Genomic DNA, 23,548 nt, shown 5'->3' with positions numbered 1-23,548 from the left:
TTTTAGAACTAAGAAGTCCCTCTGAACTAACTTCATATGGAATAAATATTGTAAACAAAAAGTTTTTTTCTCAAGAGGTGTAGTGGAAAGAGGGTTCACAATTATGGAAACAAATGTTGGAAGCTAAGGATTCTATTGATCAAGAAATCTGGTGGTAAATAAGACATGGTCATTCAAATGCTTGGTGTGATAACTGAACAAGGTTAGGGGCTATATCGTGATTCCTCCAAATTTCCAGATAAACTGGTTCATAGATGAAGTTAACAGCTTAACTAATTAAGGTGGATGGGATATTGAGAAGATGCGGAAGTTTCTACCACAAAGTATTAGTACTCATATTCATAATGAAATACAGTGTCTAGACCTGACTAATACTTGGGATAAGCCTTAGTGGATGCTCAATGGGTCTGGTAAGTCTTTTCTGTAAAGAGTGCTTGGGAGATTTTGAGAAGAACAAAGGAAAAGAAGGAAATATTTAATAAAACTTAGATTGAAGGGGTTCCATTTAAGGACTCTTTTTCATTATGGAGATGGTTAAAAAAGAGACTACCTATTCGAGAAGAGTTGATCAAAACGGGAGTAGTAGCTGATGTGAGGTGTTGTTGTTGCACTAAAAATGCATAGGAAACATTCCAGCACTTGTTTTTAAGTTGTCCTACCACTATGAGGGTGTGTAAAACATTTAATGTTGCTATTGGGAATTAGGTCCATTGCTACAACTTCAAGTGACAATTAAAATATAATGGGGAAGTGGATTGCCCAACTAAGCTAAAACCACTGCACAATGCTATTCTTGCTTTCATTTCGTGGCATGTTTGGAGAAGAAGAAATGTTATAAGTCACGAAGAGAGTAGAACTATTACCAATATGATTTTTGAAATAAACAGGAGTGTGTATTTATTAGCTAGAACAAGGTATCCGTGGTTGAAGTATCTACCTAAGCAATGGCCCCGGATAGTGCAATTTCTAGAAGAGTATATACCTTTTATCATCCACAAGATTGTAGTTTGGTAAAAAATAAAGAGGCACCTTCAAATGCAATTGTGATGGACTATCAAAAGAGAACTGTCACAACCCAAACCACTAGGACGCTATCGCGGAAGGCTGCAGATAATAGCCTCCCTATGAAGGGATGTATTTTTCTCTGAATCGATATTTCTATGCACTTTTATAAGTTCTAATCCACCAATTCACGTAATTTGCAGGTTCAACAATCTAATGGTTGTGAATCAGGGATAAAACTACCTTACAAAATATTTCTCGATAATGCTAGTTGGCAGATGTTCCAAGACATTCGGAGGACAGACTTTTGTCTTGATCGGGCTTTGAACATGAGGAGAGAATCAGAGAAAGATAGTACCGTCTACAATTGGCTACATGAGTTTAAATGGGGCCCATTAGTAGAGCCCCCTCTTCTCGTTCTGGCTGGGTACATGAGTTTTATGTCATACTCCAAACTGTTCCTTAAGATTTCCCAACCAACCAACCGCATTCGAAGGGTGGAGGTCTCCTTGGATGCCCGACTATTAATGTGGTAATGAGAGTGTTGGAGGTTCTGAACGATGCTTATGAGGCCAAGATGAAGGGTATGGACATGAGGTGGCTTCGGGACTCATTAGTTGTTGAGGATTTTAGGGGTGAGGTCTATTTTCTATGACAAAGGGCGTCACCAGCCAGTATTTCTTGCCTGACGCCCAGAGGTGGCTATATTAGGCAAGAGGATTCATTCATCAGGCAATCTTACTTATATCACTTAGTCATGGGTTATATTGGTTGTTTATTCTATTAAGGGGATCCAACTCAATATGGGGTAGTGGTTGAATAGAAGGATTTCTACAGAGGTAGAAAAAAAGCCATATTCCTTTCTGGTCTAGTTTCTTCTCTTTGCAGATGGGCGGAAGTATTTGAGAATAACATATATTTGGAGGTGGAGAATGATGACCCTCTCAACCCCCTATTAGTGAGGAAATGGTCCTCCAGAGATAAGAAGAAAAGAAAGATAGGCGAGGCGTAGAGCAACCAGACCTCTGCAGGTTTAGGCGAAGTGGATGATAGTGATGTTGAGAATGATGCCCCTCCTTCCCAGACCCAGCATCCACTCTCCAATAGTTGCTTGAAGGATAATTATGCCTCCATCCGAAGGTTTATGAGAGCCTCTACTGCCGAAGCTACAACCCCACTTCCCTTTACTCGAGAAGCTAGATGCGGAGATGAAGAACCACACCCGGGACCGGTTACTTGCTAGGATGTGGAAGACCATTAAGTTCATGTTTTGTTGTGTCGCTCCTGAGCAGGAGATCCCCCAGCTACACAGAAAGACTTTAACGAGTTCCCCTTCCGAGGATCCCAACCCAGATAGTGTTGGGACATCCAGGTAGGACCCCCTACTTGTTATATTTAGATTTGTTTTGGGTTGTTTCCCCCTTTTGGGCATGTATTGGACATCTTTCCTTTCTTGTTTTTGATAGCACATGGATGCTTGGTTCTAATTTTAATCACCATATATAAATGCTATGGTTGTTTTAATCCATTTCTAATATTTTTGTATTGATTTACACATACTTTAGAGATTTGAAATATCCTAGGAATGAAAGGAATAAAAGGTGAAAAAGGCAAGCATTCTATACCGCCCTCCCAGCTATTGTGACTGCTGCTATAACTGGAATATTCCCGCCATAACAAGAGAACTATAGCGGGTCAATCCCTCTAAGGTGGCCCTAATGAGGTCACCCCAGAAATTTGAAATTTTCTACAAGGTTCCCTCATTGCCAATACCCATTATCAATACTAGTTCTGGAATTGCAACACAGTCTCAAAATAACCCTAATATCGTTCCCAGCCATATACAATACGAACTTTGCATCATATAAACATCAGCCACATAAGTAACTCATCAGAAACTTGTTCAAAGAATCACAACTCAACAAATCATTGAGCAAAATATTTGTAAGTTAATATCCTATCCTCAATATGGTTTGGACTACAATTTCACGGTCATACAAGAAAGTATACTTCACACTTTTTCATTTGTTCAGGCAAACCAGACACATATAATAACAATCATCAAACTGTATCACTAAATCAAATTAGGTCCATTAAATTCTACTCACATCATAAATGACCACTAACTAACCATTCATGCACTTATATGACCCTTAAAGAAAAATACCAATTGGAACCTTTCCGGTTCCAATCTTTCTTTTCTTGTGTTCCTTCAACCAAGATAAAGGCATCTAGTTTACTTTGTTGATATATCAATTGGGATTCAGAGATACCAATCAAACTCAACCCATACAACAAGCTACAAATCACACGAAAGGAGTGAAGAAGTGAGACGACTTCCTAGAATGCTTTATAGCCCCCCTGAACATTTAATGTGGACGTGAACACACCAATCCTTAGACCTTTATTCTACATTTGCTCTTGTACAAGAAGACCGGTAACCTGGGCTCAAATACCAAATTGTCACAACCCAAACCATCGAGTTGTGCAACCACCTACTTTAATGCCTAGATAGGATAACGCTTACCCCCAAATTAGAACATGAAATGTGGGATTGAATAAAATATAAGCTAAACACTCTATTCAATACATAAATACTCCCAAATATTTTAAAACAAGTACTTTTGAGAAACATATTAATCCCTCTCAAGGAACAAGTCTATACAGGTACAAGAGTTTCTAAGAGAATACATGGTTTAAAATTAGATAGACATAGCTCTCACCACGAAGAAAGAAGGGTAGAAGCTACCATAGATCATCTTTGTCTTCACCTAAGAAACATAACTGATCATGCAACCAAACTATGTCAAATGGCGTAGCAAGAGTAGTATCACTACAACTACACATACTGGTAGACATCATCGATCGACACAAATCCATCACATAATATCATGTAAACAATCAAAGAAAATGTCAGTTAGAGAGATAATTAACACCCATATCCTTTAATAACCACCATTTCTACCATGTAATACAACCCATGGACTCATACGCTCTATCTCAAGTCACCTCACGTCTTTCCGCTTCCATCTCCACCATTTATACCATTCCCCATCCATATCATAACATATCTTAACCCTTCTATAACATAAGGACTTTCCAAACCAGTCATTTTACCAACACCAGAATTGTTTTACTGTTTCCATTCCTAAATCCAAGTCCACTATTAACTCTGTTAACCGGCTTACTACTCTCCCTCAAGCTCGCAGGCCAACACCCTAGCCTGATCTAATTTAGTAAACCACATGCAACACTCTTACTAAACCTACTTGACATAAATACTCCTTTTATCAAATATCTCTCAGACCACCTAGACCGACAAAATAGTGCAAGGTAGTGCATAAGCAAAACTTTCGGTCAACATCCCAACTTAATAACCACCCGAAACATGTTCAAAAACATAGCAATCATCCATACCTAATTCATCACACATTTCAAGTAACCCAGACCACCAAATATCCCTAAGACATCATATACATTGTTTAACATGTAGTGTCGATCTACACGAGAACCATCCCAACATCTAAAAACAAATCCCAACTATTGATGGACCAACATGTAACAATCGAGTCACAAAGAAGTAAACTCGGTTCTCTCATGGAACCCACAAACAAACAGTCAATGTAACAAGCGTGGTACCCGAGCCAACTATTGATAATTTGTACCGATATGGTACTTGAGTCAAACATATATATATATATATATATATATATACAATAATAATAAATATATCACGTACCAGGTGTGGTACTTGAGCCAACCATTAGTATGTACTAGACGTGGTACCCGAGCCAATTATAGGAATATCATGTACTAGGTGTGGCACCCGAGCCAACCAGCAATCACACATCACAATCACATTCACAATGAATATCAATACTCTATGCATGAAATCCTAATAGTAGCTATCAATCACATATAACATAAATAGGAAGCAAACAACCATCACGTACTCTAAATTGGTTCTTTCTCGAATGTTCCTTTCTCATAATCTGATCACCCACAATCACCTTTCCCAAGATAACACCCAACAATCATCATAAGATCAGTGTTAACTAATCAATCCCATTATCACCCTAAATAATAACTAACTACATATTCAACCATTCAGACTCCGTGTATGAAGGCTTATACGTGTAATTTCCCAACAATTTACAAGGTATTATGCAAATAAGATAGGTCTAACCACTCTGTTGAAAACCTAGCCTACTTGAACGCCTAGCAACTGTTGAAGAACTCTGAACATGAACTTTTGGCACCATAGGGGAAAATTCTAACGAACGTAAGCCAAAATTTCATGAGTTTTGACCCTTATTATGCTGAAATCCCTCCCCTCCATTGTTCCCAAGCTTAGAGTGTCTTAGGAGGGTTTTTGGAGTAACCTTCGTCTAGTTTACCGACGAAAAGTGGGAGGAAGATAAAAGAAATCATGTTTTTTAGGGTCTGATTCTGTCAGCCTCGATATAGAATCCATGTTGGCGTTATAGCAGTTGTGTCATAGTGTGAGTCTTCCTGCTAGGGCGAGTTGACGTTAGCCTAGATCAAATTCAAATTCTAAAAATTGTCATCATGTTACCTCAATTTTAAATTGGCAATGTATTTCAAAAAAAATTGAGATCCCGCACGAGTTGAATTTTGAATAACGGTGGGATAGGTCGTTACAAGAACTCAGGGCTTAGTGCAATTGGTTTCTGTATAAGAAATTGGGAAGGCAATTTGAGGTATGTTGAAGCTAGGAAATTTACTAAAGACACAAGTTTAATAGCTTGAGCACGAGTAATTAAAGCAAGTACAAATTTTTGCTTCAATAATGGGAAGACTCAAGTGATGGTAGAAATTGATTCATTAATTATGAAGAAGGTACTGCATGGAGTTTAGGAGTTACTTGGAATATTTCCTTGGAGATCTAGTACATAAAAAGTTTAATGGGGAAGGGATGTATCTATGTGGAGCATGTTTATAGAAAGGGCAATATGTGAGCATACTATTTAACTAACTTAGTTGTATATTTTGTTGGTACATTAATCTTTCATAATCTATAAGAGTTGCCAGTAAAAGGAAAGAATATTCTACTCTTTGATAAAAGTTAGATTTCAAACATCAGAATACAAAAATGTCAAAATGGAATTAAAGATACTACAACAACTAGCTACATTAATACAATCTAATCATAAACATCAATGAACAACTGTCTTATGTTTCAGGTTTGGGTTCAAAATTTAAATCTATCGAGAGGAAAATTTGATGGTTTGTACCTGGAATGTCTTGATGATGAATCTAATATGAACCTTCTTTCTAACAGTGTTATTAGCTTTTTTGGCTCAATTTATTGAATAGAGAAAATAGTGAATTGGTCATCAACATTCTTTATAGTCGTCATCCTAGTTGTTACTAAGGTTATATCTATGGAAGATTGAGAGATAATTTATTACCAGCATCATGTCGAAGAAGTCTTTGATGGAAGCGATTACACGACACCATCGAGAGTTTTTGATGTATAAAGTGAAACCGACCCAACACATGAGGGGTCTTGGTCATTGAACAATCGTTTCATGGTAGAAACTCTAGTTTTGCGCAGAGATTGGCTTGCTCATGCAGATCTAATGGAGTCGAGTGATGGTTCAACATTTGGGCGCAACTTTTCCCTTTTGGTGTTCTTTATCATTTTATTTTCTTTTTATTTGTTTCGTTTCCTAATCCGGATGGATATGGGCTTATTCGGATTGGGCTTTGTGGACTATTTTTGTTCATTTGGAATAAAAGGATGTCTTTGAAAAAAAAAAAAAAAAATCGGAAGAAAAAAAAGTTCAACAAAAAAAAAGTAAAACGAAAATTTTACTTTTGGCATAAGAGACAAATAAAAAAAATGTATAACATTTATTTAATTTATATAAATTAAGATTTATTAAAATTACTTGATTATATTAATCTAAATAATTTTTAAAAACTCAAATTTTCAAATGGAAGATATCGTGAGAAATTATATGGAAGAAATTAGAGTAGACATCATCATTAGACTAAAGGAGGGGGGGGGGGGGGGAGAGAGATTTGAGCTTAGGTTTTATGTACTTATCAATTTATAAAGTCTAAATAATAAAGTAGAAAAGATAACATTTCATAGCAACGTGATCTTGTAAAATGTTTTAAAGACTATAATATCCTTAAAAAAATTATTCCAAAAACTAACATGTTTAAATCATATAATATACAAAAAATAAATAAAAGTGTCGATTAATTCTCCAAGTTTTATCATTTAAACACGAATTTATCTGTTATTTGATATTAAAGGGCTTGAATATTTATGTCACTTAAAGAAAATATATTTTATTCTTTTTTATTTGATGTCAGTATTCACATTGGGGGTTGGGGCTGGGGAAAAGTGTGACAAGTTGAATTCATATCGTGTATGACCAATTAAATAAGAATGAATTTTGTTTTTTAAAAAATAGAGATAATAAATTGTTATAACAAATGGGACATATATATGAGAAAATGGGGCAAGTATGCAAATGACCTCTAGACCAAAACATATGCTTTGTGATTATTATTTTTTAATATGAAATGTATCAACCAAGAATGTATATTATACACAATATACACATTTATCATATTTGAATTTTGCCAACAAATTTAGTATCTATTTAGTATTTATTACATCAATCTCTCTTTTCCTTAATTTAATCTTTTTTGCCATTATTTCATTCTTTATTTTCCTTGATTACATTTTAAAAAATCATTTTACTCAAATTAATCAGGCCGTTTTTAATTGTTTTCCCTCCTTATTTCATTCTCTCTTTTCCTTAATCAGTCGCTTCTCATTCTTTAAAATCTCTCTATTAAACTCTTAATTTTGTCAAATCAATCGCACAATGAAACAGATTGCAATTTGATTAACGGATAAATTCCCAATAAGCTCTCAATATTCTCTCATAAATCAAGTTGTTTGATAATTTTTAGTAAGCTCTCAATTCATTATATGTTTTTATTATCCTCTTTCCGTAAACTTTTCTCTCTAAGTTCTCAATTACTCAATCATTATATGTGTTTTTAGGTTAGTTTTCAATTTGTTTTTTTTTTCAATCTCTGTATTCTCTTTTTTGTTTGTTGGAGGTTCATTAGTGACGGACCTAGAATTTTTACCGAGTGCATTGAACATATGAAGAAGGAGATTCACAAAAAAATGCCAAAAATCCAATTTTATTAGTTAAAAATTAATTAATATATAATTATTATTTAAAATTAGTATTTTATCATACTAAATAAATAATTGAAGTATATGATTTAATCAAAATAATGAGGTCAAGCACAAGAAAAAGGGCTCAGCCAAAAAGCAATGTGGAATTGGAAAATTGAGAACCATTGTTTTATTTGTTTTAAGAAAGAACTTAAATAGTATAGTTTTTTTTTCAATTTTTGAAATCTACAAAAAATTAAAAATTAGGAATTTATTTTTCAATGAGAATTTATTTTCTAATAAGTATAATTTAACTTATTTTTGTAAGTTATTCACTTTACTATTCAGATTATTAGCTCATGTGTGTTAACCTTGCAAGTTATTTACTTTATTTTTCAGATTTTGTTCATTCTTCTTGTTCTTAATTAATACTTTGTTCAATAATCTACTTTCTTGTTGATAAACAAGGTGTGTTGAATGCTCTTTTATCTAAATTTCACCTTTTCTGAAAGAAAAAAAGAAGTAAATGAAATTCACTATAGTTAGAAGGAATCCAACATTTTCATTTCTCAACACATGAATCATATTTTGAGTTTATTATTTTGGGTTCATAGAAGGTCATATGGTACATAAGTTATCATTAAAGATAAAAAAAAATGTGTTTTTTTCTTTCAAATATTACAAACTTGGTTGTTATCTCTCGTATTCACACTTAACCAAAGTTGCCACATAGTTTTGTTATCAAACATTGATTATGATCACTTAATCTTAGTTTATTATACATACATGTTTGGTTCTCAATTTTCATCTCTAAAGTAGTGAATCATATCCAACAATTCTCAGTCTTAGATCAATAAATTTCAAGACTACATTATCTTTAATATGATTAGCATTGATTTGAGATAAGAGTCAAAAACACATTGACACTAACTTTTTTCTTAGTTTCATATCTAAATTATTAAGAGTGTCGGTTTCATACCTAAACTATCACTTATTATTTTGAGAAACATACCCCTCTCATTTATTACACTCCCATCATGGTGTGTGTAACACACTCTCTCTTTTATTTAAATAATTGTCAAATCACACTCCACATGGACAAAATATTCCACCTTGACAAAAATTAAATAAATTATTAGTATCAGTTAAATTAAAGATTAAAGTATTAATTATATTATCCAAAATAAATTTAAAAATAAAATGTAAAATATTTTTTTACCTCACTCCACCACTTCCTCTCACCGTACCCCCCCCCCCCCTCCCCAACCCAGATTTTTAGTTTTTTTTAATTTTTTTTTTTTATATAAGTTCTTAAAAAAATTCTTACTCCATCCCCCCTCCCCCCAATCCCTTCAAATAATAATTTAGATACTATTTTAACTTTTTTTCTTTTTTTCTACCCCACCCCACATAATCGTCTGCTATCAACTTTTTTTCTCGTTTTGTATTAGATATATGTATATATTTTTTAAAAAAAAAGTTTTTTACTTGCCGCAAGACTTTTTTTAAAATAAATTTTTTATTTTTTTTATATTCGGCACATAAGTATAAAAAATATTTTCCTAAGAATATATGTACATATCTAACACAAAATGAAAAAATTGTAAAAAAAAATAATAATAATAAATTAGGAGCAGGGGTTAGACAGGGTGGGATAGAATTTTTTTTTATTTTTTTTTAAAAATAATATCAAAATAATTTTTAGGAAGGAGTGGGGGAGGGGTGAGGTCTGAATTTTTAGAAAATATTTTATACAAGAAAAAATAAAAGGACAGGGGATTGTCGGGGGGGGGGGGGAGGTTATGGAGTGAGGTGAGAAAAATATTTTAATTTTTTTTAAAAAAAATAATTAAAAATAATTATTTTTTTGATAGTATTATTTTAATCTTTAGTTTTTAAATATTATTAATAGTTTATTTAATTTTCGTCAAGGTGGAATATTGTATCTATATGGAATGCCATGTGGCAAGGTTTTTGCAAATAAATATCATTGAGATTGTTTCTCAAACTAATAAGTGATAGTTTAAATATGAAACTCACATTCTCAACTATTTAGATATGAAACTAAAAAAAAAAAATAGTTTAACGTGTTTTTGACACTTTATCTCATTTTATACTTGAAAATGATTCCCTATTTAAAGTTGTTCTAAATAATACTAGTGGGCTCAATTGTCTATGTTGCTTAAGCCCAGCCCAACATCATCTTCTCCATCCATCTATTCATCTGCTTTCATTTGCCATTTTCTCTTTACTTTATCCCTTCTTCAAGGAGTGACTGTTGCTATCCTTTAGGTATTTTCTCTGTGTTTTAGTTGTTATGTTTCCCAATTTAATTTTTTGTAAAATTTCTTTGTTATGTTGTGTTTAATTTTTGCACAATCTTTTTGTAGAATGTGACTAATTAGCACCTGGTGTTGTTGGAGATGGAGGTTGATCAGTAACTCCTGTGTCTCCATAGACATTAGCTGCTATCCCTTTTCTCTTAGCAGACCTCTGATTTTGATTGTGGAAATGATAATTGGCTGACATTCTCTGATTGTTGTATCTATTGTGATTGGAGTTCTGTCCACTAGTGGGGAATCCATGTATCTTGAAGCATTTGTCCCTAGTGTGCCCTGGCCTCTTACAATAGTCACAAAAGGGCCTAGGTCTGCTGCTAGTGGAGGCATTGTTAATATGGAGGAGCAAGTCTATGCAGCCCCATGATAAAAAAAAGTGCAGAATTAGAGACTTGGGCTAGTTAATTTTTACATTATCTGTTATTTAATTATTCGTTGTATTCAAAAAAATATATAAGGGCTTATGTAAAATGGTTGGTGACGTTGGATTCAATCTATGAGAAGGTGTGTGATCCATTCGTTAATGGCATTGCAGGAATTGATAGAAGCATTGTAAGTTACCAATGTGATGTGAGACTTTAGGATGGAGAGTGTAGAGTCCAGTTGCAGCTTTACCAATTACTAATTGCTTTTGGTAAAGATAGAAAAACAATTTAATTGACTAAGTAGCTGAATGCGAAGAAATTAGATTGAAATAAAAGGAACTAGTTTCACATTATGCAACATAATTTGCAGTTTAAGTCAAAGAACCAGTAGAAGTAAGATTAATGAGATAAACAAGTGCAAGAGTAATGTTAGAAAGAAGTGCTTATTTGGTGTTATATGATTTTTTGTTCTTGAATCTAGAATCCAAAGATCATTACTAAACATCAATGTGATGTGAGCTAGAGGGGCTACTAGAAGGATCCTACACAGATAAATGTGCTTGTTGGAAAAGGGGTATCAATTATTTTATCGTGTTTTGTATGCCAAAGCCATTGAAGAGAATCGCGACACTGCAGTCATGGATTATATTGTTTCTTGAATCATGCCTCAAACTTGGGATTTTTTTATTCTGTCAAATATCTTTGCCTTTTATACAATCCAAGTGAATAAGAACTGCCACAAGTCCAAATTTCACTTTGGATTCTGCATCTTCTGATTGTTTGAATGAAAATATGTGGTTTACCAGGAAAAGTCGGGAACTTTTTCATAAAATGTTGCATCTTTCTAAAGCTGAGGCACTTACACACATCAAGCAATTATGATCAAAATAACTAGTTTTCATCGTTCTCCTTGATCTATTTGATCGCTTGCTGGATTCACAAGAATCTGAGGGGATTGTAGTTTCAAGGTGTCATATTTCAGCTGATTGTTCTATGATCGACATTATGTGGAATATCTTCTCTCTCAATAGTTGCATACATGTATATAGAACATAGAAAGGCGAGATGTCCATGATGTATGTGTAGGATGAACCAAATCCTCATTGGATTTTGTTTGTCCAGGATACCCATATAGTCACTCCAAAAATCATTCCCTAATGAACTGGACAATCAGTGGATTTCTACCAACAAAGAAAAAAGTTATAATTTGAATAAGAAATTTTTAAATGGACTTGAAGTTTCAACTTTTATTTCAATTGAGTTTTGCTTCTTGTATTGTGTTCTGGTAGTATGACCATTATACTGGTGATATGAAATTACTACAAATCCCTCTTATCATTTTACAATGCTGCATCATCTTTCTAAAGCTAAGTCACTTATACACATCAAGCAATTATGGTTTAACTAACTAGTTTTCATCATACTCCCTGGTCTGTTTGATTGCTAGCTGGATGCACGAAAATCTGAGGAGATACTAGTTCCATGGGTCATATTTGAGCTGTTAAAGATCGATAAATTGTTCTGTGACCAGAAGTTCAACTTCTATTTCAATTGAGTTTTTCTTCTTGGTATTGTGTTCTGGCAGTATGCACCATTATACTATTGATATGAAGTTAGTAAATTACTGTGAATCCCTCTGATTTTCTTGAACAAAACTGTGCAGCAGGCCCATGCATACTCTGGGATGCTCTAACTAGTGTTACGGGTGTGGTGTCATCTGAGATTGGTGATGGAGAGATTTCCGCGGTTAGCACAGCGCGTTCTTTCTGTGCCATTCACTCCAAAATACTTGAAATCTTGTAAGAAAACGAATCCTCTGACCTCCCACTTAATGCAACTCCGTGGCTCCCAGAGACCAGTATTCATACAATGGAATCTGCAGGGAAGACCTTCTGTATGCACTGACTTAGTATCCAAGAGAAATTACAGTTCTACCACTGCTCGAGCAGGTTGGTTTCTGGGTTTAGGAGAGAAAAAAAAGCAAGTCATGCCTGACATTGTGAAAGCCGGTGACCCTGTTCTCCATGAACCATCTCAGGACGTTCCTCTTGAGGAGATTGGGTCAGAACGAATCCAAAAGATTATAGATGAGATGGTGAAGGTTATGAGAAATGCACCCGGTGTTGGTCTTGCCGCTCCTCAAATTGGTATTCCTTTGAAGGTTTGTTAAAGAAAACTTTTAGTTTGTCCAACTTATTTTTTGCCTCACTGAGTTTGTTTGTATTGCAAGTGACAGATAATTGTGCTGGAAGACACAAATGAGTATATAAGCTATGCTCCTAAAGATGAAACCAAAGCACAGGACAGACGTCCATTTGATCTCCTGGTGTGTGTGAAGTTTTTTATGTGTCATCTTGATAAATATGAGGTCCAAATTTTGTGGCAATACATTCAGTTTTCTTCTATTCTTGCAGGTTATTATAAATCCAAAGCTTAAAAAGAAAGGCAATAAAACTGCATTGTTTTTCGAGGGGTGCTTGAGGTAACACATAAACAACTAAGCCTAACTTGAAATTTTTTACATATTGAACTATCAAAATGCAGTAGTATATTTGTTTACGAGCACATCGGGGCTCAGGAATAGAAACATGCTTTTTGGTAGAAGATCCTAGGCCTCAGGCACTTCGGGAAAAAGGCAGCTATTTGCTCCATTAGTATCATTTTATGCAAAGAAATATTTAGAAAGTGAATAGCATTAATAGCATGTATGTGGAAGATAGTTGTTTGTTTATCTTTTGTAAAGTAGCAAAATTTATCATCACCTCAAACCTGTGTCAAAAGGTCTATGAATTCTTTTATTAAAAAAAGGTACAAGAGGCCATATGTTTTCAACAATTATCAGGATGAGCTCTTGTTTTCGATGGTCGCAGCCATAAAGTTTACCTTAACTTGTATGTTCTGATAATCACTTCAGATATGCACAATGGCCTATCTTTGTAAAGACGAGCTATGTTATTGTGCAATTGAATGTGCGTTGAGTTGGTGAAGATGTCACTCTGTCTATTGAGGAGATAGTCTGAGAAGGAGGAGCTTTATTGATTTGTACATTGTTTTGACTTTCATTACTTTGCTTGCTTGCGTGTTTCTGAATAGTGAACAAGAAATAGCTGTTTTTCTTTTTAGCATTTGTTTAAGTTAATTGTTTAATAGAAAATTACCTAGCAAATTAATAGCATGTTTATCAAGCTTCCAAAATCTCTGCTTGTTTTGAAAAATAATTGTTATCAGAACTGAGAAGTGTTTTTCAGAAAAGTAATTTTACAGAGTGGCAGTTTGTGTTTGGCTAATCGATTTGAAAATTGCTTTTGCCGATATTAGAGTAGTACTGTGTGCTTGCCAATGTTCCAAAAATGTTAATTCGGAAAATAGGCATTTATGGCTTCCCAGAAGCTTGACCAAATAAGTTATAAGAATAGTTTTACTGGCGCTGTTATGTGGAAGTTCAATTTTTCACAAGAATCTGAATTTCTCGTTGACAGGCTATTCCTAGCCTTCATAATGATACATTATGTGATCAAAACTGCTTAGATGTCCTATCAGGTTAATAGCCACGGATATAAATGAATTCTTTGCTTAATCTTCTGTTTGCAGTGTTGATGGGTTCAGAGCGGTTGTGGAAAGACACCTACAGGTAGAGGTTACTGGTTTGGATCGAAATGGCGAAGCAATCAAAGTAGATGCTTCAGGATGGCAGGCTCGCATTTTGCAGCACGAATATGACCACCTAGACGGAACTATTTATGTTGACAAGATGTTTCCTAGAACCTTCAGGACTGTAGAGAACTTGGACTTGCCTCTTGCAGCTGGCTGTCCTAAATTGGGAGTGTGCTAGGTCCACTACCTCAAGCGACTCGTTGTGAACTGAATTATCAATATCTTGCTTGGGAATGGGATCGCTGGTTACGTTACTCAGATGACTGTGATGTTTAGAAAACAATTAAGGAGCTGCAGACGATGACTTCCCCATCTTGTGGGATATTGAAGTACTTGGATTCAGAAATGAGGTAGCAAATAGGTGTGTACATTAAGCCGTTTACAAAGATTCATTTTTTTGAATGGTATACTGTTTCTCTTTCTGTTATGGTATACTTCAAAGCTGATACTGTTAATGCACAGCAGAAAAAGAGAGGGTGTCGAGATTATAGGTTGATATGCAATTAATTGACCTCTTATTCTGTGATCTTCTGGAGAATGATATACATAAAAGTAGCTATTTCATAAAAGCTTTTCAAGATGAAGGTATTGCAACAACAAGGACAACAACATACCTAGTGAAATCCTGTCTGGGGAGGGTGGAGTGTATGCAGACCTTACCACTACCTCGAGGAGGTAGATATGAAGGTCTTGCAAAACTATATATAGACAGAAAACTAGTCTGAAAGATACATCCAGTCCAGGACAATTTATACAACTGAATGAGAGTACAATCCTTAATTTCGATTTAATCAACAAGAATCATAACTAGGGATTCTTTTATCAGGTTGAATACAATCAATAGGAGGGGTTGTGTTTGTTCTCAATTCTCCATAAGTTTCCCAACAATACGGTCCATAAAAGTGCTTCTTTTCTGGTGAAGGTTTAAGCTCTATGTCTGCAAGGGAAACACCTGTGCATGGCACAGAGTCGCTACACGCAAAATGAACTGGTTTATATGAATAAGTTCCTTTTATGGATTGATATGAAACTCCTGATATTGCTACTGCTGATGTGTGGTTACCACATTTTCTTTTGTCACAATAGAATTGATCTATCATTATTGGTATTTTCACATCTGAAACATGGATATTTGAGAACATGATTCCCTGAACTGACCCTGAGCCTCCCTGAAAATAGAAACATACTGTGAAAGTCGAGGGATCTCAATCAATGGATGTCAATATTCAAGGTTCTTACTACTGAACCTATTGGAACTTATGTTTCATTAGTTTATACCTGCCATGTTTTGATTCTTACACCAGTCATAGTGTTCTGTAGTGTTGAATCCTGAACTGTTATGTTAGAGACGCAGGCTTTCGTGTTGTCTTTTCCCAGCCCTCCTATGCTGAATCCATGTCCAGGTCCACAATGCACATCATGAATGAACACAGCTGAACTTCCTGTTTGTATAGATATACAGTCATCTCCTGCATAATGTGTTTTAGTTCACTTCAAAATCACAAAAAGAAAAGTCTCTGGAGAATTTTCTCCATAACAAATCTTCCATGCCCCCCCTCCCCCTTGACTCTCTATAGCGTAGAGAGCTAAGCCACTATTGTCGTGATTGCTATAGAAATATAGATTATGCTATATATCTTTCAAAGAGTAATTGATCAAATTATTACCACAAGCAATATGACTGCTGTTAATAACAACATTTTGTGAGTTCTGAAGGTGAATTCCATCAGTATTTGGGCTATCTCCAGGGGATGAAACTGTGATCCCAGAAACTTGAACTGCCACACAATTATCAAACTTGAGATGTGTTTTGGGACTGTTTTGGATTGTTATGCCTGTTACAACTACGTTGGAACTTCCATAAAACTTCAGTGCCTGCCACAAAATTATAAAATAAGAATAAAATCCACTTAATGAATAAGGGATTTCATTTGGCATAAGGTAGGTAATTGTGTTATAAAACATGATTTTTCCATTCATTTTTCGGCGAACCAGCTCACTGGGAAAATGTATAGTGGGAAGCAGATTTTCACTGAAGTAGTGAGAAACTTCCTAATCTTTACTTACGAAAACATTACTATTTTTTCTTTTTCCACCAATTCAATCAAAATATCTATGGGAATAAACATTGAACATTTTTCAATGGGAAAATAGTGGTTTTTTAATAGTGATGATTTAGTAAATAGTACTCACTGCTGGTCTGGTTCTGGGCATTTTTCCTTTTGATGTGCTACTTATCTGTCCAGGCACCAATAGAAACAGTCAAGCAATGAATAATAACAATTACTATTAGTCAGAATTAATATTGGGTTGATATGAAAATAGGGTGTTAATGTACTAGCATCAAAGATTAACTTGTAGAACAATTTAATTAACTGTTTTATGAATAGGTATAAATGAGACTTGTTTGTACATGGAATAAATAAAGAAAATTGCTATTTGAACTAGGAAAAGGGTCTTAGAAGATATTCCTTTCGTTCATTTTTACTTGTTTATAGTGAACTTTGTACGTTCTTTAAGAAAATAAGTAATAAACAAAATGCATGTTTTACTATAATACACCTGACTATTAGCCAAACTATAATACACAAGTATAAAGTACAGAAATCTCATACATTTTGGGGTTAATTATATCCTATTTCGGAAGTTTTTCAATTACAAAAATTTCAGATTTTTCATTGCTCTAGGATATATTCTTTGGCTATCCAATACATTACTTAATGGAAGAGATGTATCCAAGAGGAGATAGGGATGTATTCGAGAGGGATTTTTATAATTTCTTTTTTAAATGATAGAGAATTTTAGAATTATGATATCTTAAGTTGTATATATATGTAATGTTTCAAACGCCAAGAAAGAAAGGAAAGGGATAGGCAAAGTATGATGAGTAGATAGATGGATAAGTAATTATTACCAAAGCAATTTTTGGAGCATAATCATCTTGCTCCTCCGAATAATCACCTTCATATTCTTCTATTAACAAAAAAGGAGCAATTTTCCACCAGACTGATCCTTGGCCATCAATAATGCCTTTTCCCTTGACACATATTCCATTTAGCTTTGAGAATTCAAGCCATTGTAATACACCCCACACTTTAGGGTTTGTTGGTGCTATAATTCTCCCATCCAACTATTCAAAAAAATAAAGAGAGATGAAGTGCATATATATTTTATCATAATTCTCATGACTATTAGCATTTCAAAAGATTTTGAAAAATGATTTGGGGAATGAGTAGTTAATGTTAAAGATAAAAGAGGAAAAATACTTTTCCCTGGATACGCTAAAATGGAAAAGTAAAAATAAAAAAATATATTTTTAGTATGGTAGGCGAGTAAGAGTGAACGAAGGAAGTAATTTGCAAGAGTGGTTGAATTAAGGAGAAACTACCTAATTATACAAACATTCCTATCATATTTACTTATTCTCCTTATAGTTTGAATTAGTTACATTCTATATCACTAATTAATAATTTCATAGTAGATATGCCTAGATACGTGTTTTATACACCTACATACAAATTTTTTGCTATCAAATACATTGAAATAGGGAGAGAGGTAAGCGAGGTTTGTCTATGTACTTCAGATACATGTGAATCACACTAGATACATGTAGATACATGCGAATGTGAATCACAGTAGATACATGTATTTGTATGTATGTGGTATGATTTGCATGTATCTGGGATATCAGATACATAGGAGAGTGGCGAGCGAGATGGGAGGGAGGCGAATGAGATTTGTCTATGTAATTCAAATATATGCAAATCCATTTGGATATAGTGTATCTAGAGAAAATTATATCTGGAAGTATCTGAACACACCAAAATCTTATAAAATTTGTAATATTGCAAACTAGAATGTATCTAAGTAATTAGTTTCTAAACTAGTGAAACTTATGTTAGTTACCCCTTCAATTAAACTTATAAAATATTAGTGGACTGAATTTATATACCTGGAAAACAATGTTTTTTTCACAATGTGACCCTGAAAAAGAGATAGGACCAACTAGGAAATCATAGTCTGATGGAACCATCATAATTGATCCTTCAACTTTGCAAGCTTCTATCCATGTTGCTTCAAATGCCTGCCAAGACAATGACAAAGTTGCAACAGACATGGTCTTCTGGTGAAATTGGGATTAGGGTTAGGGTTAACTTGAAAACAATTATGGAATATGTGGCATGATTAGAAAGAAAATGTTACTCCCTTCGGTCTATTTTAATTATCGTGCTTAATAAAAAATTATTATTATTATTTGAAAAAAAATTATGATATAATTAATTATTTTAGAAAATGTGTAACAGATTAATGTGGTGAAAAGAGAGTATACTAGAAAATTGAGATAAAAAAATAAATAAGGATAATTTAATCAAATTATCATTTAAGTTAATATTTTATTTAAAATAAAATCTAACAAGTAAAATAAATCGGAAGGATGAGAGTCACATAATTTCACCATGCTCACATAAATAACCTTCCACTTTTATGGCGAGGTTTTTCATAGTAAATGCATAAAAATAAAAATATGGCCTAATTTATTTTAGGCTTTTAGTATTTTCAAGAATCTAATAAAATTAATTATTGTGTGTTGAAATCGAAATGTAGGGTGTATTTGATACGGAGGAAAATATTTTTTTATTTTCTCATGTTTGATTGGAATTTCTGGAAATCATTTTTTCTAGCTAGAAAAATAAGTTCCTTGAAAATGAGGAAAATGATTTTCTTAATAAAAGTATGAAAAACAAGTTCTATAAGTGACCTTCGAAATTTATTAGTTCCCCCACCCACCAACCCCCAACCCTTACACCTTGATCACCCCATCCCCATCCCATCACCCCGAGTCCCACACCCACCCCTCGCACCTCTATAAGTTTTTTATATATTATATATAAATGTTATTGAGATAAAAAAAAATTTCTTACTAACCGAATAATAGAAAATAAGTAAAAAGTTAATTTATTTTTCTAGAAAAACATTTTTCACGAAAAATACTCCTTCATACCAAACATACATATTCTCTCTAGGTTAAACTTTCAGATATAACATAATTGCATACTTTTGTATGGATCAGAGTAGTAATAAGTCTCGTATTCTCGCTACTACCTATTATAACAAAATACTTTCATGTGATTGGTGTAAGAATTAGAGTCAATAAGTCACACGTGAGTAACATGTTAAGGAAATATATATTGAATACTAATTCTAAGAGCAAGTATGTTAACACATGACTAAAGTATTGTGAAATAGTAGTACTCTATATACTACTTCTGTTATTATTTATTTGTTCAATTTTGACTTGAGACATCTATTAAAAAAATAATATTTTTTCTATTTTAATTATGTGACACATTTTGAATTTTTAGATTCAAATAAGTTTATCTGTGACCGTAAAATTTTCATACATTTTTTAAATATTTGAATTGTCAATTATTGTGACTTATAGTACTTTTATGTAGTTAACAAATATATAAATTTCATTTAATTTTTTTTTGAAGATTTCATGAGTAAACTCACTGTCAAACTTAAATTGTTTGACTCTCGAAAAACGAAATGTCACATAAATTGGGACAGAGGGAGTAATTGATATAGTGAGTTTTTATCATTTTATCCTTATTAATTGATAGAATTTCAAAATCAATTTACTTATCAAAGATGTTCTACCTTTTTCAAAAACATTAACTATATATCTAAATAGATTGAAGGTATAATGAGTGAAAAATATTATCGTTTCTTGATTTGTCAAAAATAACAAGTAAAAAGTTAAAATTGGACAACGAAAAAGGAACAGAGGGAGTATTAGAGAGCATGATATCTTACTTTGGTGTCATATGTGATTCCATCACCTTTAGCACCATAATCTAAGACATTAAAGACATAAAAATTCTCAATATTTGATTCTTGTGACCTAGCATTGCATGTTGCATTCTCCAAACTACAATAGATTACTAAAACCAGCAAAATAACTAACTTCATGGGATTTCTACTAAACCTCAACGTTTTGAATGAGAGAAAGATTTAATAGATGTACTCTCTTAATTTGAGTATTATTATTATTATTGATGATATTTATAGGCTTAATATGTCTAATAAACCAAATTAGTACTGTGCAATCATGTGACCAACATGCATTGCGTATATATACATTTCTTGTAGTGTGGGATAAGTTTATTATTCATTAGTTCTTAATACCAAAAAACATGAAATTAGCTACGGAATTTATAGATAATTTCTAACTAATTTGTGGCTAAATATATAGCTCGTCATTGAATTTTTGTATCATTCTTTGCTAATCCATAGCTAAATGGAATTAACATGAAGCTTTTATTGTTTAGTTATGAAATATTTTTCATCGTCAATTTCGTATTTTCTTGTAGTGTCTTGTGTTTACCAGCAAACGAATTGAAAATGAAGTACAATATTTAATTCATTACAGACGAAAACACTGAGACATAATTATCGAGTACTTAATGATTTCTATATGACTATATGTTGTTAATTATATCTTGCTAATTAGGTATTTTAGTTAAAAAGAATTAATAGGAATATTTTGTTTAGGCTAAAAAGAATATTAAGTAGGTGTTACGTGTGCATGAAGAAGAAGTGTTTTTCATCCTGCTGATGATGAATCATTTGACTCAACACTCGTTCTTGCCTTGTAAGTGATATTTTCTTGAAATCATGAAATTTCATTACTCCGTCTGTCATAATTTATGAGACACATTTCATTTTTCTAGAGTCAGACCGTTTAAGTTTGACAAAGAATTTACTCATGGAATCTTTAATTTTTTTAAAATGAAATTTATATATTTGTAAACTAAAAAGTACTTTAAGTCACAATAATTGACAATTCAAAATATTTAAAAGATATATGAGCAATTTATAATAAAAAAATAGACTTATTTAAATCTCAAATTCAAAATGTGACACATAAATTGAGACAAAGGGAACATTATTTTTAATACCGTGCGTGTTTATGAGCATTTTGATTGTCTGCAATAGTGCTCAAAATGATTAGGGGGTTGGGTTGATACTTGCAAATAGGGTTGTACATAGTTCGATTAACAAGAAAATGTTTGATGGTTATAAAATGGATGTCCACATAAATATATATTGTGTTGTAATATAAATGTATACACAATATATTTTGTATTGTAATATATATAAAATAAAATGTACTATATGTTGTAAACTAGTTATTCATACAATATATTTGATGCCTTTAATTAGTATATACGTAACAAATAAATATTCATAAATATAATATATTTGATGCCCAAATATATACATGTATATATATCCATCTTTTTGTTATAGAATAGACTCTCTTTGTAATCCGTGTCAACTTGGCAAGTTGCACAAACTTTTTCTTTATTATGAAATAGATAGATTTAATAAAAGTTCTCATATTTTGCAATTAGTGTTCATTCAAAAGAAATTCTAAAAAAAGGTCTTAACCAATTCAAACGTGTATATCACACAAATTAAAATCCTCCTAATAAGTTGTGACTTTTCATTTCACTTTCAACATTGGCTTTTTAAAAAAAACTTTCTTCAATGCAATAGTTCCTAGTGGCTTAAAAAAGGGAAACTTTCGCAAATAGACACTATAATAAATTTAATTATGTTCATAATTATAGTTTGCATATTTACGGGTTGTAGCTACAGTTTAAGTTGTTTTGTTGGTATAATTCATGGGTTTGTATAATTCACGATTACGTTTGTATAATATAACTATTTTTTTATAAACTCGAAATAACGAATTTATACAAACACAAACATCTGAACTTTAAACAGTTATACAAATTCTGAATTATACAAACGTGTGAATTATACAAAATTAAAAAATAGAGTCCCGTAATTATAGCTAAAAGTAGTTCGTGAATTATAATTAGGCAAAATGTAGTTATGTTAATAATTAACTTATATATATTTGTTTATCCGCGTAATTTTCCCTAAAAAAAGGGAAACTGCATAAATGAGTCATAAAAAATCAAAATAATTACATGTTCATACATCAATCCAAAGTAATTCAAGAAATACTCATTCTCTCAATTACAACCCATACCCCTATTCATTAAGGCTGATAATTTTCGCTTAACTGATACTAAATCAGTATTATATACTGTATTGATATCATTAAGGCTGATAATTTTGCTTGACTGAGAGTAAATCAATATATATATTGTATTGGTATCATTAAGGTTTCTTGCTCACAAATTACTCATTAGTCAATGATATTGTAAGAGTATAAAAATATTGTTGTGGTATCATTAAGTTTTTTCTTGTTCAGAATTATTCACTAGTCAATGATACTATAAGAGTATATGTATATTATTGTGGTATCATTATGATTATCCCATGAATTTATGGAATTTCCGAGATGTCTTTTCAAGGAAATATATTACCTTTTATTTAGGCATTAGCTAAAATTTAGGGTAAAATAGCCTCCAATAACCCTAACTGAAACATAACTCATTTTGTAAAGTCCTATAAAATTTCGATGTCCACACATACCCCTAAAACTATTTGTATATCATGAAAGCATTATTCAATTATTCAAGAAAATACACAACATAGCTTGACAGTACATGTATCTTTTTGATAAAATGCGAGAATTCCTAATTAAATTTTCAGTAATACTTTTTATTGTTTTCTTTTTATGTGCCTAAGTAAGGTACAATTGATCTCTAGAATGGCAACGAAAGGTGAGATGAGATTATCGAAACATATGTATATGAATATCACATGTATTCTTAATTATTAGATAATTAAAGTATTAAAACTTATTTTGTATTTCGTTTTCTATTACTTCCTCCGTTTAAAAAAGAGTGACCTAGTTTGATTTGACACAAAGAAAATACAGAAGACTTATGAATTTTGTGGTCCTAAATTAAAGTTATGTCAAATGTACAAAATTATCCTTTAATCTTGTGGTCTTAAACATGTTATGTGAAAAACTGAAATTAAAACGTTACCAATAAAGGAAAGATGTCAATTTTTTTTTAAACAGACTA

General features: G+C 32.6%; 2 protein-coding genes across 6 annotated transcripts; one reads left to right on the top strand and one right to left on the bottom strand.

The window, feature by feature from the left end:
* The first annotated feature begins 10,385 nt into the window (after nucleotides 1-10,385).
* On the top strand, nucleotides 10,386-15,010 carry LOC125808548 (peptide deformylase 1A, chloroplastic). Of its 4 annotated transcripts, none has more exons than XM_049488232.1 (5): nucleotides 10,386-10,468; nucleotides 12,544-13,041; nucleotides 13,117-13,206; nucleotides 13,295-13,362; nucleotides 14,472-15,010. In XM_049488232.1, exons 2-5 carry the CDS (start codon nucleotides 12,610-12,612, stop codon nucleotides 14,710-14,712), a joined length of 831 nt encoding a protein of 276 aa, XP_049344189.1. In that variant the 5' UTR covers nucleotides 10,386-10,468; nucleotides 12,544-12,609; the 3' UTR covers nucleotides 14,713-15,010. The 4 variants fall into 4 exon arrangements, with proteins under 4 accessions (XP_049344189.1, XP_049344190.1, XP_049344192.1 ...); XM_049488233.1 differs by having other exon boundaries at nucleotides 10,387-10,468; nucleotides 12,547-13,041; XM_049488235.1 differs by lacking the exon at nucleotides 10,386-10,468 and adding an exon at nucleotides 11,773-12,448 and having other exon boundaries at nucleotides 12,547-13,041.
* Nucleotides 15,011-15,291: 281 nt separating this feature from the next.
* LOC125808545 (polygalacturonase At1g48100-like) lies at nucleotides 15,292-20,564 on the bottom strand. Of its 2 annotated transcripts, none has more exons than XM_049488227.1 (7): nucleotides 20,352-20,564; nucleotides 18,487-18,618; nucleotides 17,449-17,664; nucleotides 16,728-16,772; nucleotides 16,202-16,409; nucleotides 15,813-16,003; nucleotides 15,292-15,703 (listed from the first exon to the last, which is right to left on the bottom strand). In XM_049488227.1, the coding sequence occupies exons 1-7, from the start codon at nucleotides 20,505-20,507 to the stop codon at nucleotides 15,326-15,328; spliced, it is 1,326 nt and encodes a 441-aa protein (XP_049344184.1). In that variant the 5' UTR covers nucleotides 20,508-20,564; the 3' UTR covers nucleotides 15,292-15,325. The 2 variants fall into 2 exon arrangements, with proteins under 2 accessions (XP_049344184.1, XP_049344185.1); XM_049488228.1 differs by having other exon boundaries at nucleotides 15,813-15,976.
* Nucleotides 20,565-23,548: the final 2,984 nt, after the last annotated feature.

Source organism: Solanum verrucosum, unplaced genomic scaffold, assembly GCF_900185275.1.
Source record: "Solanum verrucosum unplaced genomic scaffold, falcon-dt-bn FXZP01000160.1, whole genome shotgun sequence".
In the NCBI taxonomy this organism is placed as follows: Eukaryota; Viridiplantae; Streptophyta; class Magnoliopsida; order Solanales; family Solanaceae; genus Solanum; species Solanum verrucosum.
This window is presented reverse-complemented; position numbering and strand designations above follow the sequence as displayed.

What these genes read in the sequence shown, in the direction of transcription:
- LOC125808548 (XM_049488232.1), top strand. Translation starts at nt 12,610, where the DNA reads ATGGAGAGATTTCCGCGGTTAGCACAGCGCGTTCTTTCTGTGCCATTC. An exon ending in AAATTGGTATTCCTTTGAAG is followed by an intron (nt 13,042 to 13,116) that starts GTTTGTTAAAGA and finishes TGCAAGTGACAG; the next exon opens with ATAATTGTGCTGGAAGACAC. An exon ending in TTTTTCGAGGGGTGCTTGAG is followed by an intron (nt 13,363 to 14,471) that starts GTAACACATAAA and finishes TTCTGTTTGCAG; the next exon opens with TGTTGATGGGTTCAGAGCGG.
- LOC125808545 (XM_049488227.1), bottom strand. Translation starts at nt 20,507, where the DNA reads ATGAAGTTAGTTATTTTGCTGGTTTTAGTAATCTATTGTAGTTTGGAG. An exon ending in ATGCTCCAAAAATTGCTTTG is followed by an intron (nt 16,773 to 17,448) that starts GTAATAATTACT and finishes GTGCCTGGACAG; the next exon opens with ATAAGTAGCACATCAAAAGG. An exon ending in TGCCCAGAACCAGACCAGCA is followed by an intron (nt 16,410 to 16,727) that starts GTGAGTACTATT and finishes ATTTTGTGGCAG; the next exon opens with GCACTGAAGTTTTATGGAAG.